General features: G+C 36.1%; 1 protein-coding gene across 10 annotated transcripts in view; it reads left to right on the plus strand.

Moving 5' to 3' along the window:
* EHBP1 (EH domain binding protein 1) overlaps positions 1 to 18,546 on the plus strand; it is a 376,969-nt gene that overhangs the window by 306,512 nt on the left and 51,911 nt on the right. For 6 of the 10 annotated variants that reach the window (XM_059187792.1, XM_059187791.1, XM_059187789.1 and 3 more), the window contains 2 exons: positions 9,284 to 9,431; positions 17,575 to 17,682. In XM_059187792.1, coding sequence (XP_059043775.1) covers positions 9,284 to 9,431; positions 17,575 to 17,682 — 256 coding nt within the window. The remainder of the gene's footprint in view (positions 1 to 9,283; positions 9,432 to 17,574; positions 17,683 to 18,546) is intronic. The other 4 variants (XM_059187795.1, XM_059187796.1, XM_059187793.1 and 1 more) reach the window with 3 other exon arrangements.

The raw sequence follows: 18,546 nt of genomic DNA on the forward strand, positions 1-18,546 counted from the left end.
GGGTGGGAGTCAAGTTCTTTCCCTTAGTTTACTATAAAATTGAAGAATTTCATGGACCATTATGAAAACAGAATCTTGTGAAAAACTAGCAGTATTAAGTTAAAGCCCCTTTTAAAAGAAAATTTGGATAAGTTAAAATGCATTTAGCCCAATTAATAAAAGTCCAATTACTAAGACTGTATGAAACAATGAAAGTAACACAGTTAAGCACAGGATATTGTGTTATTAAAGGCAGTAAAGGATATGAAATTACGGTTTTGTTGGTAGAAATAGGGTGCTTTGTTTTGCTATAAACAAATTTACAAAGGGTAAAGATGCAAACTATATTATTTGAAATAATGTATCTTCAGTTTTGTTAAAGCTTATTTCATGAAAATATGTGTAGACATGTTTCTTAGACTTTTCAATCTGTATTTTTCAACCGACTGAATAAAAATATCTAGTGTTATGAAAGACACCCATGGGTGGGTAATGATCTCAGCAGCTACACTGACAGTTTCTCATGTTCTAATTCACCTTCAGAAATCCATGGCATCATTTTTTGGCTAAAGTAATGCCAGTTAGTGACATTTGCAGCAAGTATAAAAAGGACCCCCCATGGCAGCCATTTTTATTTTATTCTTAAGATCCAAAGGCTGCTGAAAGAACAATTGAATGAAGTTGAGGATTGGAGAAGCTTGATTTTCTTGTTCTCTGTGAAATGAAACTCTAGTCTTTTTCTTCCCCTTCCCCTTAAAAGCAAAAGTCTGCTAGGGGGTTGTAGCTGTGTCAAAGCCGCTGGGATGCCACTGCTGATCACTTTAATTACTACGACTAAGGAGGATAAAATTAAAAGTAGCACCATTGAAGCAGTGGAAGAAAGCTTGCCTAGATGTCGGTGAACTGTGAAATATAAAAATTGCATACCAATACATTTTTATGGAAAGGAAACAAGGAATTACATTACTTATTCTTGAAGAGTTTGTCCTTAAATTGTTCAAGTTTTACTAGTGCATCTATCTATGGCAGATTGTGGACTATTTCAGAACGATAAGGAAAATAGTAACTTGAAGACATGCTGTGAAAGGACTAAATATTTTTTCAGTTTATGTCCAAAGTGGTTAGTTCTGATCCATTTTTTGTATTTGAAAATACTTAAATTTGTTGTATTGAAACACAAGCTCTTTGCACCATAACAGGACTTTTGCCTGATCCTGGAAACATTAGTAAAGAGAAAAGTAAAGCTTAAGTGTACTACATTTAGCACTTTTATGAAGGCTTATAATTTAAGATTGGGAACCTAAGTTTTAAATGAATAGAAACAAGTTCTCCTCACCTCTATACAGAGCAGTTTAGCCTGATTTGTAAAGCCCAAGAGTAAGTTAAAAACAGGGTTTTAAAAAAATTACCATATCAGTAGGGCCTCAGAAACATTCTCTGAACACCAGTTATGTGATAGATAGGACCAGTACTTTGAAATGAGACAATGAGTTTCACTTTTACTATACCATTTACAAGATGTATGACCTTGGGCAGTGTTTTTAAGTGAGATTCGATTTCTATCAAGTCAAAGAGATAGTAGTTACCTTACAGAATTTTCAGTACTGAACAAGACAGCATGTGTGAGAACAGTGTGCATAGGCACAGAGCTACTATTTACCAAAACATTTGTTATAACCTGGTTTGTAAAAAGATGATTGTGGGGAGGGTTGCCTTCCAAAAATACAGTTTGCATTAAACCCTCCCAAAGAGTGCATCCATCTTACAAAATCTAGATTATCCTATATAACAGTGTAATTCCAAATAATACTGTATGGCAAAAGGTAAATGTCATCAGACTCATTCATCGAAATAGGAGGCCTGACTACTTCAGTTTACTTTAATTTAGACTACGCAGGTAAATGAAAGATACATAAATTTCCTACTATATTGGGTTTTTCAAGTGCACTTTTCTTTTTAGTGACATCCGTCTTCTAAGTTACCTTACCTCTGCATCTCAGTGAAAATTTTCCTTTTTTTTTTTTCCAGCAGACACAGTAAACTGATGATTTATTTATAGCTAAGTAATTCACATTTGTCTCTTTCAAATGCAGAGTGGTCAAAATGGCAATAATACATTTCTACTTAGGTAGGTTTAACAAACCATTATTGTCAGAAATACTCATTATCTACATATTTGAGCAGTTTGTGCTAGAAGGTGTACAAAAATAATCTTCATCTGTACTCTCTAGTCATTTTGTTCCTTTGACATGAACAGCATGTCTCTTCTGAGTAAAAGATCCTATAGATTTTGTCGCTATTCTGTAAATATTACTGCAAAAATCAACTATTTTAATGGAGCTTATATATAAAAATTAAAATGAAATAGTTTTACTTTTAATGAATCTGGAAATTAATAATATCAATTAAAAATTATTGCATAATCAATTGCTATAATTACAGGCTTTTCCTTTTGACTTTAACACTTAGCTTCTATTTTCTCAGTTGGTTCTTTGTCTTAAGGGAAGTTAATGGGTAAGAAAACAAACAATGCAGATATGCCATCCCACTGGAGACCTCTAGGCCCAGGCAAAATTGTCTCTGTGGTGTTAGGACATTAGTAGAAAAGTAAATCAAGGCAATCTGATAGGGAACTAGAATTCTGTCAATCAGGCTCAAGATTTTGTGCTGTGTCCATAAACTTTGTTTACCGTAGGGTTTTATGAGTTGTAACCTGCCCTTGCAGTCTGTTAATGAGGCTAAATCTTGCTACTTGAGAATTGAATTACAGCACACCTCTGGGCTAATGGTTATAAACAGAAAGTCCCATTAGGGCTGCATTCTGATTTGTTCATTTGCATTTTTTTCTATTGTATAGAGAACAATGATGGGTAAATAGGTACAAACAAACAATTTACATGGAAATTGATAAAGTGTCCCTAATTAGTATTTAGAGTTGGTTTTATTAATGATTGCCTGCATTAAATTGCACTCTTGGTAAGCTCTCAGAAACATTTGCAGATGGGAGTATTATTGGTGGGGGGAGGGGGACAAAGAGGAGGTAGTAGCTTGTGAGGAAAAAAAATTAGGTTCCCATTTCATATTTGGAAAGGTAGAATCATTTATTTCATTTTTAACTCAATTAAGATGACCCAAGACCACTTCATCTTAGTCTGAATCATCAAATTCCAGCTCTGCAAGAAGTTATTATTCACGCAGTGAAATTCACTTAAACCTGGTTGCCTGAGGCATATCAAATAATGGTTTTTATTAGTGCTCTTAACTTTTCTTAAGTTTGAAAGATGAAAGTTTAGTAAAAGCTCAATTTTCCTCAGTCGTTCGTGTAATTTGATAATTTGGGGGATCAAATATTTCAGTGGTTAAGAGCAAGGGCTCTGCACTCAAACAGACCTAGGCTGGACCTCAGTTCTGAAATCAGTTCTAGTTTTTGTTGTGAACTTGAAACTCTAAACCTAATTATTCTCATCGGTAAAAATTGGAGTGTGAAAATTAAATGAGATCATGCATATAAAGCACTTAGCACATAAAGCTAAGATATATCAGCAACCATTACCAGGATCACCATTAGTGGGCATGTATATCCTTGTACATCCTTTTATTCCTAGCATATTTTCCAAGTTCAGAAGTATTAGTAGAGAACTGCAGATTTATGCATATTACTCTCCCATCTTCAGTCTCACCCTGCCCTGCTTACTTACAAGTAAGTCTGTGTCTCTAAATATTAAGAAGATATTCCTCATGTTAGAACTCTCTTCTGCTCCTTCCACAACTACCACTAACCCGAGAAAGTCTACCACCTCATCTTTTCCTTCCTTCTCCCCAGATTCTTCTTTAAAAATAACTTTTATTATAAAAGTAGTACATGTCTATTACAGAAAATTAGGAAATGAAGACAAGCCAAAGTAAGAAAACAAAAATATCACATTTCCACACCCAGATAGCTCCATCATAACAACTTTGTGAATACCCTTCCAAGTCTTTTTCTACACATATATATTTATATGTGTATTTACTTTGCCAAAATGACAAAATAAGGTTATTACTGTATAAACTGTTGGGGTTTTTTTTAGTCAACTTGTATTTCCTCTCATTTAATACTATGGTTATATTCAGATTTCTATAATTGATTCAGCAGTGTCCCTTACAACTTGTTTGTCCCAACCATTGTCTAACCCAGGATTGTACACTGCATCTAGTTAGGTTTTCTTTTGTTGGTGGTGATGTTGATTGGTTAGTTGGTTTTTGTTGTGTGTTTGTTTTCATAACTTTCTTATTAAAATGACCAGGTCAGTTATCCTGCATACCGTACCTTTCTGGATTTATTTGGTTGCTTCCTTGTTGTGTCCTTATCGTGTTTCTCTATCCCTCATGTATATGATCAAATGGAAGTTATTTAGTGGATTCACTTTAAACATTTGGGCTAGAATATTATTGGTGGTGTGTACTTTATGTACACTCCAAAAAATTTAACATACGGTTGACCCGACATTAGTGATAGCAAGATTTAAATTTAGATTAGTGGTCCCTAATCCCCGATTTAGCTCTACCATTTGGTTCTCTACATTTACAAGTAGGTTTTCTCCTTGCAATTAGGAAATAATCTCTGTGGTGTTACTTAAGCATATGTTCTAATTACTATTGCTCTGTAAAAACTACCCCAAACTTAATGGTATATAAAAAATTGTTTTGGGGCGTCTCAGTGGCTCAGTTGTTTAAATGTCTGCCTTCATCTCAGGTCATGATCCCAGGCTCCTGGGATCAAGTTTCACATTGTGCTCCCTGCCTCTCTCTCTCTCTCTCTCATGAATAAATAAATAAAAATATTTTTAATTGTTTTTGTGCTCACAGATTCTGTGGGTTAGGACTTTAGACAGGACACAGTACTTTTTCTCTGTTGCACATTGTCTGGGGCCTGTGCTAGGGAGACTTGAACAATTGGGGGTTGGCTCAAAATGGGTAAAGGCTGAGGTCTTCTGAAGGCTTCTTCATTCACATGTCTGGTATGTGGGCTAGGAAGACTTAAGGCTTAATTTGGCTCACATGACAGCTGGGTTCCCAGAGAGTAAAAAATGCAAGAATTTTAAGAGACCTGGGCAAATGGGATATGACCTTTCCTACCTAGCCTTCAAAATCACCCACCACACTTACATATTCTACTGATTATAATACAAGTGCCTAAAGCTGGCTGAGATTCAAGGGGAGAGGAATAAACTCTACCACTTGATGAGGAAGTGGCAAGGTCACATTGCAGAGAACATGTGGGATGAGAAATACTGTCAAGGCTATCTTTGGAAAATACACTCCGCCACAGCATAATATGAATTATCTAGATTCCCATCAGACATTTATCAAAGAACTTTAACAACTATTAATAATCCGTGCCAGACTTATTCTTTTATGAAAGACAAGGTTATGTTTTTGTAATTTTACCCCTTAAAAATTATTATAGCTGTTATTATTATATAACATAGAGCTTTCTCTCATTGACTGGGCCTATTTAGTTACCCTAAAATTCAGTTCTTACTAGAAGGACAAGATAATTGCTTGATTCTTTTCCTCTAATTATAAGTTTTCAGAGGAGTTGTTTTAAAAACTGCCTCAAATGAATTTACACGTCCTTTTAAGAACTTAAAAAAAAATTTCCCCTTTATTCTTTTCCTCATTCTATTTTTTTTTTAAGATTATATTTATTTATTTGACAGACAGAGATCACAAGTAGGCAGAGAGGCAGGCAGAGAGAGATGGGAAAACAGGCTCCCTGCTGAGCAGAGAGCTGGATGAGGGGCAAAATCCCAGGATATTGAGACCATGACCCAAGCCAAAGGCAGAGGCTTAACCCACTGAACCACCCAAGTGCCCCTATTTTCTTTCTTTTTTTTTTTTTTTTTTTTACATTTTTTCTATACCCAAAATGGGCCTCAAACTCCCAACCCCAATATCAAGAGTTACGTGCTCTACTGACTGAGCCAGCCAGGTGCCCCATCTAAGAACTTTTTGAATATCACAGTGAATTAATGACTTTTCATTGATTGCATGTGTGATTTCATTGATTCAGTTCGCTGCAATCATTGTTCTTTTTGATACTGAAATTGTTTCAGTTTGTCCTCTTCAGTCATGTCTGGGTCCATTTGATACCCCTGTTAATTTGCTCCCATTAATTTTGACAGCTCTCATTTCTAGTCATCTCAAAATGTGTGGAAGAACTGCTTAGATTTGAGCTCCACCAATCTGGTGTCTACCCCTGCTGTCCCTAATAGTATTGCCTACCAAGTTTGATTGCCCCCCCCCCTTTTAAATTTATTTGAGAATGAGTGAGTGAGAGTGAGAGAGCACAAATGATGAGGAGGAGCAGAGTTAGAGGGAAAAGCAGCCTCCCTGCAAAGCAGGGAGCCCAGCATGAGGCGCATCCCAGAACCCGGGGATCATGACCTGAGCTAAAAGCAGACACTTAACCAACTGAGCCACCCAGGTGCCCCTTGATTATCCTTTATATAATGTTCAGACTCACTAACCTTTCACATTTACTGCAGCCGTTTTTCATGAAAGTCTCTTGAACTTTGATTCTCATATCCAGCATTCTAGTTCTTCTCTTTACATCCTTTTCTTCTTATTTAAATACAGATGTTTTCCACATTTTGGTCAGTAGCTCCCCTTTTTCTCTGTATCTTTTCAGGTACTTGCAAATATTCCTGTAGTTTCAGATCTATAGTCATAGTTTGACTTCATTCCTAACATGAATTTCACTTTCCAACTACCTCCTAGCATTTTCACTGGGATGTCCAGCCAGCCTCTCAAACCCAATCTGTCTTACTCCTAACTTCCTCTCTCTCCCTTCCTATAGCTCCTCTTAGTTTATCTTTATTTTTAGTGCCTAAAGCTAGTGCCCCAGTTTTACTAGTTGCCCAACTTCAAAACTTCTGAATCAGCTTCTTTCTTTCCACCATATCTAATTGGTTACCAAGAATTGGAATAGGTATCAATTCTACCTCTAATATATTCTTACACTGTCTCTTTCATTTCAGTTGCCACCATCCTACTTCTGGCTCTCATTACAGCTGCCTTGGACTGTTATGAGAGCCTTCTACTTAGTTCTTTCCAGGTTTCCTATGCCATCCTGTCTTATACACTTGTCGTATTCATCTTTCTCAAATAGCACCTCTAGTTGGTCATTCTCCTGGACACACACACACAAAGAACATACACACCAAACTAAACCTTTAATTGACCCTTACTTTCTTTATAATCAATCACCCTGTTGGATGGGGCTTCTACAGTCTTATCTGCCCAGCTTTATTTTTCTTGCCTTGTCTTTCTCTTATTATTTTTGCCCTGTGCTTAGGAAAACTAGACTATGTACTTTTTCTCCATTGTACTCTCTTGACTCTGTGTCTGTGTGTTGTTCCCACCTCCTAGTTTCTCTAACAGTGACCCACCTAACTTCTGACTACCATCTCTATGCTTTCTAAATCCTGCTCATTCTGCAGGCTCGACTCAGAAACCATGATGCCGTGATGCCTTCTGTTTTTCCCTCAGATGGAAATGTCCTTTTTTTTTAAAGATTTTATTTATTTATTTGACAGAGAGAGAGCATAAGCAGGGGGAGCAGCAGGCAGAGGGAGAGGGAGAAGCAGGCTCCCTGAGCCTGATGTGGGACTCAATCCCAGACTCTGGTATGATGACCTGAGCCTAAGGCAGACACTTAACTGACTGAGCCACCCACGTGCCCCAGAAATATTCTTTCTTCTGAACTCTTGGTACAGTTTGATCAGACTTCCTTATTGTGACCATTTTATCTTACTCTATATTATAAACACTTGAGAGTATAAGTTACAAATTTTTGTGTTTGAAATTTCTATAGCAAGTACCAAGTACAAGCTATGTCCTAAGGACTAGAGATACAAAGATAAATTAGATGTTGCTCCTTCCTTCAAGTAGCTTAGTTCTATTGATAAGGAGGCATTTGTACAGAGTTAAAGGTAATTTGACAGTTTTTAAAAGTAATAACACACACACATACACCCACAATACTGTAGTTATACAGATGAAGAACTTTATTCTACCAGTGGGGAGGAGGGAAGAATAATCAGGGGAAATTTAGTGGATTTAAAATGAATCTTGAAGAATGAGTTAGAAGTTAAATAAAATGGGAGGACATTCCAGGAAGAGGAAATGACATATGCAAATCTCTGGGCATGAAATTATACTATACAAGCAATTCTGTGTGAAATGGATGTGAACTTTTATGGAGGTTGGGAGAGGTTAAGGGGGGATAACACTGCCAAAGGTATGTTGGGGCCACATTATTTCAAGTTTGTTTGCTATAATGATGCCGTATTTTATGTATTTTCCAATTTACAAAGCACTTTCACATTGATTGTTACTATTCATTATAATCTTTTTTTAAGTAAGCAGAAATTTCAGTTATTTAATTATCTTTAGGTTTTAGTTATTTTAAATATTAAAATACCACATTAGATTTTATTTCTTCTTTTTCTTTAAGATTTAATTTATTAGGGGGGACGTATGCACAAGTGGTGGGGGAAGGGGCAGAAGGGGAGGGAGAAGCAGACTGCTTGCTGAGCAGGAAACCCAGTGTAAGGGCTTGATCCCAAGACCCTGAGGTCATGACCTGAGGTGAAGGCAGATGGTTAACTGACTAAGCCACCCAGGCACCCCGTACTTTTTCTTCTTAATGTGCATTTGGGGAGAGAGGGAGTAGGAATGGGGATAGTATATCAGTTACCCAATTCTGATTTAAAAACTACCAACAACTATAACTTGTATAACTAATATACTATCTCCATTCTACTCCAGCCCCCTCAAAATACTATTTCTCATATATGATCAATATACTGTAGCAGCATTTAATAATATTGAAGATGTCTGTTAGCCAGTGCTCTCTCTATACCTTTATTAGAAAATAACAAGTTAAAGTCTATTTTCAAAAAATAAGGTATAAATTGAAATTCTGTTTTTAGTATTATGACTTTTTTCTGTAAGCCTGATTATTTTATTAATAATAGTCACTACTATTTTCTCAGTTATATATATTGCCAAGCATTCTTTAAAGGCTAGTTTGAATTTTTAGAAGATATTTTAATACAGTAATTTGTAAATATTTTTTAAAAATCTGATTCTAGGATGTCTTTTAAAAATGGTGTGACATCCAACTGATATAGAGCATCCTATTTATAATGTGGGCCAAGCACCATGCTGTAAACCAGTTACTATCATGATGATCAGATTGAAAATGAAATTGCATTTCTGTCAATTACTGAGTTGGCAACTGTTCAATATATCTTAGCAGCAAGATGAAGAGCGACGTCGGCAGCTGAGAGAGAGAGCTCGTCAGCTAATAGCAGAAGCTCGATCTGGAGTGAAGATGTCAGAACTTCCCAGCTATGGTGAAATGGCTGCAGAAAAGTTGAAAGAAAGGTCAAAGGCATCTGGAGGTGAGTTAAAGAATCTTGTATCATATTCTACAGACAACCCAGAAATCTGCAGTGAACCTTTGGGACATTTTATTCTTACTTCAAAATGTTGCATCAAATACGTAAGTTTCTAACCTATTGATATGTTGCAAAAAACCTACAGGAAGCTTAGTAAATCAGAAGATAACTGTTGCTGTTTTCCAAATCAACTTGTTGGTTTAATTCTTACTTTCTTAGAATATGATTCAGGAAAAAACTCATACAAACTTTGGTTTATGATTCCCCATGATGCCTCATTAATTGTGAGTAAAATGCAATCAGGTTCTCAACATCAAGGTCACGAGACTTAGTGGTGAGCTTTGGCATGAAAGATTTTTGTTTGGACTTGGATCTTTCGAAAGTAGCTTTAACAATGATCTGGCCTCTTAGCCTGATGTGTAAGGATTTTGGGTAAGCCTCATATCCATTTCTTCTTAGTCTCTTATTCTAAGAAGGTCTTCTTCAGTATCTGCAAAAATTATTCTCAGCTTGATATTAGGACAGGACTATAGATACAATTAAGGAGAATTTTGATTTTGCCCTTAATGCTCAATTTGGGCATCTTTGACTTGGAACTTTTTACATTTTTGTTTAAGAGGAGTATACTCAAGAGACCTCTGGGTTTTTGTGTTTTTGGTGTTTTTTTGTTTTGTTTTTTTGTTTTTGGTGTTTTTTTTTTTTTTTTTAAATTTCAAAGGTGTATAACCTATTTATCTACCAAAACATGCCAGGTACTTGTCCTGAGTTAATCTTAGAATGCTAAGATCACTCTGAAGAGTAGGCAAGTGTGGACTCGAATAAGACCTTAGAGAACTGAAACAGAGGTAAGCTATTTCAAGGTCGATGATAAGTTTCTTCAAAGGAAACTGAAACTTACTGCTGCTACTTCTAATTGATTCCTTATATTAAAAACTTCCTGTTATAGAGAATTTCAGTTAAGGCCTATAGCATATAACTTTCCATCCCATAAATCTGAAAACTGCTTTCCTAAACAGCTGTGTATCTGTCCCTCTGGTCTTCTCAGAATGTTTATTTTCTTAAATCCTTCATCTTACTTTTCAACTCCTATCATTCAGAATTTTTATTGCAGTTTCTATACTGTCTACCACAGTTTTATAGTAACATCAGTAACTACTCATAGCTACATTTATATAATGCTATGATAATTTGCTTTCATTTACTATTAATAACAAGATGTTTCTTTGGCATCATAAAAGTTCTAGGTATTCGGGACACCTGGGTGGCTCAGTTGGTTAAGCAGCTGCCTTCGGCTCAGGTCATGATCCCAGCATCCTGGGATCGAGTCCCACATCGGGCTCCTTGCTCAGCAGGGAGTCTGCTTCTCCCTCTGCCTCTGCCTGCCATTCTGTCTGCCTGTGCTCGCTCTCTCCCCCTCTCTCTCTCTGATAAATAAATAAAATCTTTAAAAAAAAAAAAAAGTTCCAGGTATTCTAAGTAAGTCATAAAAATCTTTGCCTTCTTATATCTCAGAATATAGAAAAAAAACTCATATTCTTGACCCTCCTTATAAAGTATTCTAAAGCTACTAATGCTCCCTTTCTGTGGCATCATAAACTCATAGGAGAAACTCATAAACTCATCATAATAATAGGATAGAGAGGCATCCAGTGTCTCTTTTAATATTGTTTTCAGTGGTGAGCAAATAATAATGCTATCTTAAATAAGCTATAAACCCTGGGAAGGCTAAGAATTAAGTTTTAATTAATTACTCTTTGCTATTACTATTTTTAGATAGTTTGGTTAATGTTAAAATGAAGTCTCAGGGTTCAGGCAGATGTCACTGGATGACAATTAAGGCTTTATCAAAGACCATGAATGGAGCTCACTCTAAAGTCTTCTCCAGCACTGGTGCTGACTGGTCTTTTGCTGCTAACTTTCTTGTCCATATGCTCCCTCCTGATCTGTTCTTTTCATGAAATCTTTCAGCTGCCTCTTCCTTTATACCTTCTCATTTTTCCTTCCTCCTCCTAGTCTAAGGTGCCACTTGATCTGCTTTTTGGAAGACTCAGGCATACTGATCCTCATCTTTTCTTTCTTATATCTATTTTTATATCTTCTTCATCTATTTTATTTTTATGGATAAACCTTGTGCCCCCATCAGTCAGGTATATGCCTTCTAATAATTAAAGCCAACCTTCTTCATCTGTGAAGAGTCATAGATAGGAAGGGTCATCTGTATAATTGGTCTTATCACTATATCACCCCAGCTGAGATTAAGCCCGTACTAGACTAAGTAAAGAAACTTCATCAGTGTGACAGCCCAAAGAATAGGTATCTTCCCTACTTGGTAACTAGGGAACATGAAGACCTGATTTTGGCATCATTCTGTAGTCAACAAAGTAAATAAAAACAAACAAGGAATGGATTTGCAGAGGTAGCAAAGAAGTATAGAGTGAACAGGGGAAGCCAGGTGAAATGAAGAGGGGACGGGGTTCAATAGAAAGCTAATGAAAGGGGCGCCTGGGTGGCTCAGTGGGTTGAGCCACTGCCTTCAGCTCAGGTCATGATCTCAGGGTCCTGGGATCGAGTCCCGCATCGGGCTCTCTGCTCAGCAGGGAGCCTGCTTCCCTTCCTCTCTCTCTCTGCCTGCCTCTCTGCCTACTTGTAATCTCTCTCTGTCAAATAAATAAATAAAATCTTTAAAAAAAAAAAAAAAAAGAAAGAAAGAAAGCTAATGAAAACCTGAAGTCTAGACTCTGTTCCCTAAGAAGATCAGTGTGACCAGGGTCCATTTCTCCTATGGGACACACTATATATTGGATATTGAACGCAGCAACCTATCAGATGAAAGGCTCTTAATCAGAGCTAAGGTTGACCTACAATAAGTGGAGTAGGCGTATTCCCTGACCTCAGTAAAGGTATATAGATCAAACTAGGTCTGCTCTGGCCTCAAGGTCTAAGCTGAAGCTGTTGAGGTTGGGAATAGGGTAAGAGACTGTTAGGACAAATTCCTGCCCGACATTCAGCTATTATACATATGCATTTATCTAATGAGCCATGAGAGTCACTGTGCTAGGCCAGGATTTAGCAAACTTCCTGAAAAAAAGGACTGAAGTAGATATTTTAGCCTTCGAAGGCCCTGTGGTCTCTGTCTAAACTACTCGTTACTGGCCTTGTAGCCTGAAAGTAGCCTTGAACATTATGTAAATGAATGGGCCTGCTGGTTATTTACCCCAAAGCTGTGGTGTGCTAGATTTTTTCCCCCATGCTATAGTTTGCCGACCCCTGCATAGCAAATTAGAACTTCACTTCAGTTCACAAGAGTCTAATTCCTAAGGGAAAATGACCTTATGAGGTTGATAAGTCAGGGAGAAAAATTAACAAATTAGTATCTACTCTTCTATTGTCTAGTGGGAATCATCCAGTCTGAATAAGGAATAGTGTGAAAGGAGAAGAGAGAAATGAGTAGTGACCAGCCTAGTTGGAGAATGAGGATAGGAAGATTCTGGAAGCAGTGGTCCAGAGGGACAAAGGAGAGGGTAGTCAAGAGCTGAAATAATAACGAGGAAACACAGCCTGGGGAATGTGTTGAACATGATCATTACTCAGACTCATTGCCCAAACCTACTTGAAAAGCTTGCTTTTTTCTGTTCCCAAGCAGCAACCTGTCTCAGTGAGAAAAGAAAACTTTGTAAATTTGAGAATTAATAAGCTTTTATTATGACCAAATAAATTTTAAACTTTTGTTAATGGTCCATGGCCACTTGGAAGGAGGCATCTATTCTGTTTTAAGATTATATTATATCATATATTTACTATATAATATATGATTTATTAAATATGATATGTATTTTATGTATTCTATTTATTTATTTATTCCATAGTTTATCACTTTGGTCTGAGTTAGCTTAAGGTCTCTTAACTTTTTAATGGACATTGTTGCCACTCTTTGACTTAGATAAACTGGTGTTCTTTGTTTTTACATTTCAAGTGTATAAAGGAAATTTTTTTTTAAATTTCATCCATGAAAATGTTTGTATGCCTGTGTTGTCTTTATTTTAGTTATGACAAATAGACTTATCTAAATTTGTTAAATCAAAATAAAATCTTATAGGCCTTCAGTAATTTTTATTTTCAGCTTCTATTAATAACTATACTTGTGTTTTCTGTCTTATGTTTGATTTCTGTAACTTTAAAAACCATTAATGGTATAGGTACCTTCAGTGAGAATTTAAAAATCATAATACAAATGAGAAAATTTTTTCCAAATATATTTTCTGAATATATCTTTATGATCACCTCAGTGTCTTTATGTAAAAGTGCTTTTTTTACTGTCACCAGATTCCCTTTATTTTTTCTCATTCAATTTATTTGTAAATGATAAGTGCTGTAACACTGGCCTTATTGCTATTAATCATACCACTGGGATTCCCATTTTGCTTATAGTGCTGCTCAGTGTCAGCTGGAATGCACTGTCTCATTCCAGTGCATAGCCAATCTCCTTTTACCTTTTTTTGCATATATTATATATGCCATATTTGTAAACAATTTCTGTTGGGTCTCTAGTTTACTTTCTGCCATGCTCATCTGCTAAGTTTTCAGTTGTTAGCTATAAGGATAGGTAGATAAATAGATGTCGTAGACATATACATGCTATCTCACACACACACACACGCGCGCGTGTGCGCGCACTTTAGTTCTGCTAGAATGCTTTTAGACTATTTCCATAGGTGTTAAGAAATCTATAACATTAATGTTGAAAAGAATTCAAGGGTATGTCCTAAAAACTGAAGCCAGTGAATGGAAAGAAAATAGAAATCCATTCTCAAGAAGACTTGAGCTATATAGGAGATCAATTTTTACTCTTGCCCTCCCCAATAGTAATCCTTTTATCTAAGGTTAGCCATACATATATAAACACTGAGTTAACTCACTTAGCATTGCTGGTGAGTGGTAATGTAAATAGAGTTCATTTTGCTGGAAATAAAATGACTGGCACCCATTTAACATCACACAGGAAACAAGGATTATATACGTGAATAATGAAAGGAAGGACAATTTTCTACATATCCCTGGAACCTGAAACTACCCATATCTGACCACATTTCCAGACTGAGCTCTTTCTCTTCATTGCAATGCCATCCTTCTAGTCACTCAGACAGGAGGGTCAATTTTGATGTCTGCTTCTCCTCCTCACTATCCCTCCCCAGCCACCAACCATCCAGCCAGTAGGTTTTCAAATCACATCATACCCACTCCCAATTCTTATATACTAGGTTAGGCTCTCTATACTGCTTGCCTAAGGTTATCACAGTCTACAACCTTGATTTCCTGCCTCCAGCCTTTCAGTTCTTCAGTCTGACATCTAGGTCAGCAGTCTTGCTCCCATGAAGGATGATTTCACATGCATAGTACACACCTGTGGGCAATCCCTTGACCACTTTTTTTTCACATAAGAAAGCATATCAGAATGTAAGCAAAAGTGATACTTTAGGAATAATATTGAAGTGACTGTAATTTATAAAAGTCATAAACTTCAATGCATATATTACTACTAATTATTTTATACATATTTGACAACTCATTACAATAAGACATTTAGATAGAAAATGGCTTATATAGGCTACTCTTAAAGAACACAGTGCTGATCATGTTAGAGCACCAGTATCTCTCCATTCCCATTAAGTAGAATTTAAACTTCCCATTCTGCCCTTCAGGGCCTTCTGGGCTTTTGCCTTTTAAGACTTACCTCCCTTTATTTCCTTTCAAGTATACTTGGAAGGTTAATGCTTCCAAAGAACAATTCCTGGTACTGTTGGCAAAAAGTAATCTTTCATCTTTCGCATTTGCTCTGTAACTTACTTTTAGCCCCAAACACTTAACCTGTCCTATATAATTTTGTAGTCTCTTGAATGTATACCTTTAAAATAAAATTAAGTGTCTTTACAATTTGGTATCTCCTCAACATCTTGCAGTGTTTTGCAAATTGTGGATACAGTATGCAGAATGAATGTCGAATTTTATGGTTTCACTCTAGGTTAATTATGGTCAGTAATAATCAGTAGAGGCTGGTTGGCAGCAACAAAGTATTGCACTCTAAAACTGATTGTAAACTCTCTCTGGCAGAGTAATACAAGAAAGTGTTCTAAACACTTACTTTAGCACTCAGGAAATCCTTGTTCATTCATTTATGTTTATTGCAAAATTATTTAGAGAAGAATTTTTGAGGATAATGAAGATGCTAACATAGAAAATTCTCTCAGAGGAACCTGGGTGGCTCAGTTGGTTGAGCGTCTGCCTTCAGCCCAAGTCAGGCTCTTTGCTCAGCAGGGAGTCTGCTTCTCCCTCTCCCTCTGGCTGCCACTCACCCTGCTTATGTGCGTGTGCGCACAATCGTGCGCGCGCACTCTCTCTCTCTGTGTCAAATAAATAAATGAAATCTTCAAAAAAAAAAGTATCTCTCAACTGATTGTACTTAAATAATGAGCCAAGTATAATGCTTTAGCAATTTGAAGAAACTTAGCAATGTCCCCCCACCTCCCCAGGGTCATTTCTCAATCTGTTTTTCTTTGTTGTATTCTTCTAAATGACTTACGTAGTACACAGAACATCTTCAATAGATGTAAACTATTATTAGTAGTACTGATGATCATAGTAAGTATTTACTTGGGGAGGCCCCAAATCAAACACAACAAGGCATGCAGGGAAAAGCACAGATATTGAAGGATTAAGCCAAAACTATGGAATTTTGGAATTTTTCAATTGTAATAATGTTGTAATACCTCACTTAATAAAAGTTGCCTGATAAAATGTTTACTGTAGAGTAGTAAGGATATTCTTTGACTTTCAGGGCTAGACAGGTATTTCTCTAAAATGTACACTGTCAATAACAAAATTTAAAGCTAAGCCTCTAACATGCATATCCAGTTAGTGGTATGCTTTTTCAAATGCATAAAATTCAAAACTACTTAGCCAGTTTTATCACTTGAATTTAGAAAGGAAAAAAGTATAAAATAGAAAATTTCAATGTTTAAAAAAAACCTCCATTGGGGCACCTGGGTGGCTCAGTTGGTTCAGTGTCTACCTTCAGCTCAGGTCATGATGCCAGAGTCCAGGAATGAGCCCCTCATGGGGCTCCCGGCTCAGCAGGGAGTCTGCTTCTCCCTCTGCCCCTCACCCTGCTCTTCTGCTTTCCCTCTCTCAAATAAATAAATAAAATCTTAAAAAAAAAAAACTCCATTAATTAATTGTACCCTAAAACATTTTACTAAGTGTATTAAAAATAGTATAAGATTCCTCTTTCCATGTATTTAGGTTTGAATAGGTTTCCCAGGTGTCATCTTTCAAGATGTACTGTTCAAATTGTTTCTGAACAATATCTTCTGTAGAAGGTACTGTCTATTCTATTCTTGACCTTGTCTCTTAATTTATCCATAATGCTTTTATGATAATATTCATTAATAGTAGAAAAGTATTCAAATCTTCATACAAATTATTTATTTATTTATTTATTTATTTATTTTTAAAGATTTTATTTATTTATTTGACAGACAGAGATCACAAGTAGGCAGAGAGGCAGGCAGAGAGAGAGAGAAAGGGAAGCAGGCTCCCTGTGGAGCAGAGAGCCCGATGCGGGGCTCGATTCCAGGACGCTGAGATCATGACCTGAGCCGAAGGCAGCGGCTTAACCCACTGAGCCACCCAGGCGCCCCATGCAAATGATTTAAATATAGCTACAAGTTTATGAAGAATGATTTCTTTCTTTATAGATTTATATCTAATAAATGCTAAAAATTATAATTTAGAAATACCATTTAATGACTTCATTACCAAATCAACTTTATTTTTGTATGCTGTTACTGGAGATTACTTACACATTACAAGTTAAGATATAGGGACTTGATGAGCTCAGTGACTCAGAGACCATGTGTGGCAAATTGTCAAAACTTTTGTATCTGCTTTGATGTGACAATTCAACTCTGACATGTGAATGTAAAGTATAAATGTTAATCCAATAGTGAAAAGTGACTTAAAACTGATTTCTTGCTGATCTCTATCAGACCATATTCGAGTAACTGTCATTAAAGTTTTCTACTCTAGTGTTTTGGATAAATGATACAAAATAGAAATAATATACTAACCTTATTGCTACATGTTCCTACAGATGAAAATGATAATATTGAGATAGATACTAACGAGGAGATTCCTGAAGGCTTTGTTGTAGGAGGTGGAGATGAACTTACTAACTTAGAAAGTGACCTTGATACTCCTGGTAATTTCAAATTATATTTTGCATCCTGCTGCATGGCAAACTTTATCATTATATTTTTATTATTATCTCATCAATAATGATAACAAATTCTTTTTGTAGTCTTATTACATTTTATGCCCTCACAAATCATTTAGCTAAATCTACTTTCCATCAAATTTGTGTTATTTTGTTTTAGATTTATTGTTAAAATTAACAATAAAATTGGAATAATAAATTGTACTTTGCATACTAAAGTTTATTCTTATATTTTCTATTGTATGAGATAATTTATAAGCATTCAAAAATTGGTTTCCCGGGACGCCTGGGTGGCTCAGTTGGTTAAGCAGCTGCCTTCGGCTCAGGTCATGATCCCAGCGTCCTGGGATCGAGTCCCACATCGGGCTCCTTGCTCAGCGGGGAGCCTGCTTCTCCCTCTGCCTCTGCCTGCCATTCTGTCTGCCTGTGTTCGCTCTCTCCCCCTCTCTCTCTCTGATAAATAAATAAAATCAAAAAAAAAAAAAAAACAAAAAAAAAAAAATTGGTTTCCCATCTCAGCCTAAATATTTTGATGTGTTCTTGTGAGGTATAGATGTCATACATATGAATACTTCAAATGTAAATGTCAACCATGGATCAAATTTTCTGATGTGGTTTAGAATTGATAGTCTTAGTAATATTATTTTGCAAATTTTGTGCTTATTTTAAATATTTGAATAATACCAACAAATTAATTTACACTATTCCGTATCTAATTACAATAAGACACTTTGAAAACTGCTTATATAGATTACTATTAATCTCATATCTTATGTCAGTAAATATTTTATCAATAATCACTGAACTGTTGTTTAAAATATAAAGATTCTTACACATGTTTTAATAGGT

The sequence above is a fragment of the Mustela lutreola genome, chromosome 9, assembly GCF_030435805.1.
Source record: "Mustela lutreola isolate mMusLut2 chromosome 9, mMusLut2.pri, whole genome shotgun sequence".
NCBI classification, from domain to species: Eukaryota; Metazoa; Chordata; class Mammalia; order Carnivora; family Mustelidae; genus Mustela; species Mustela lutreola.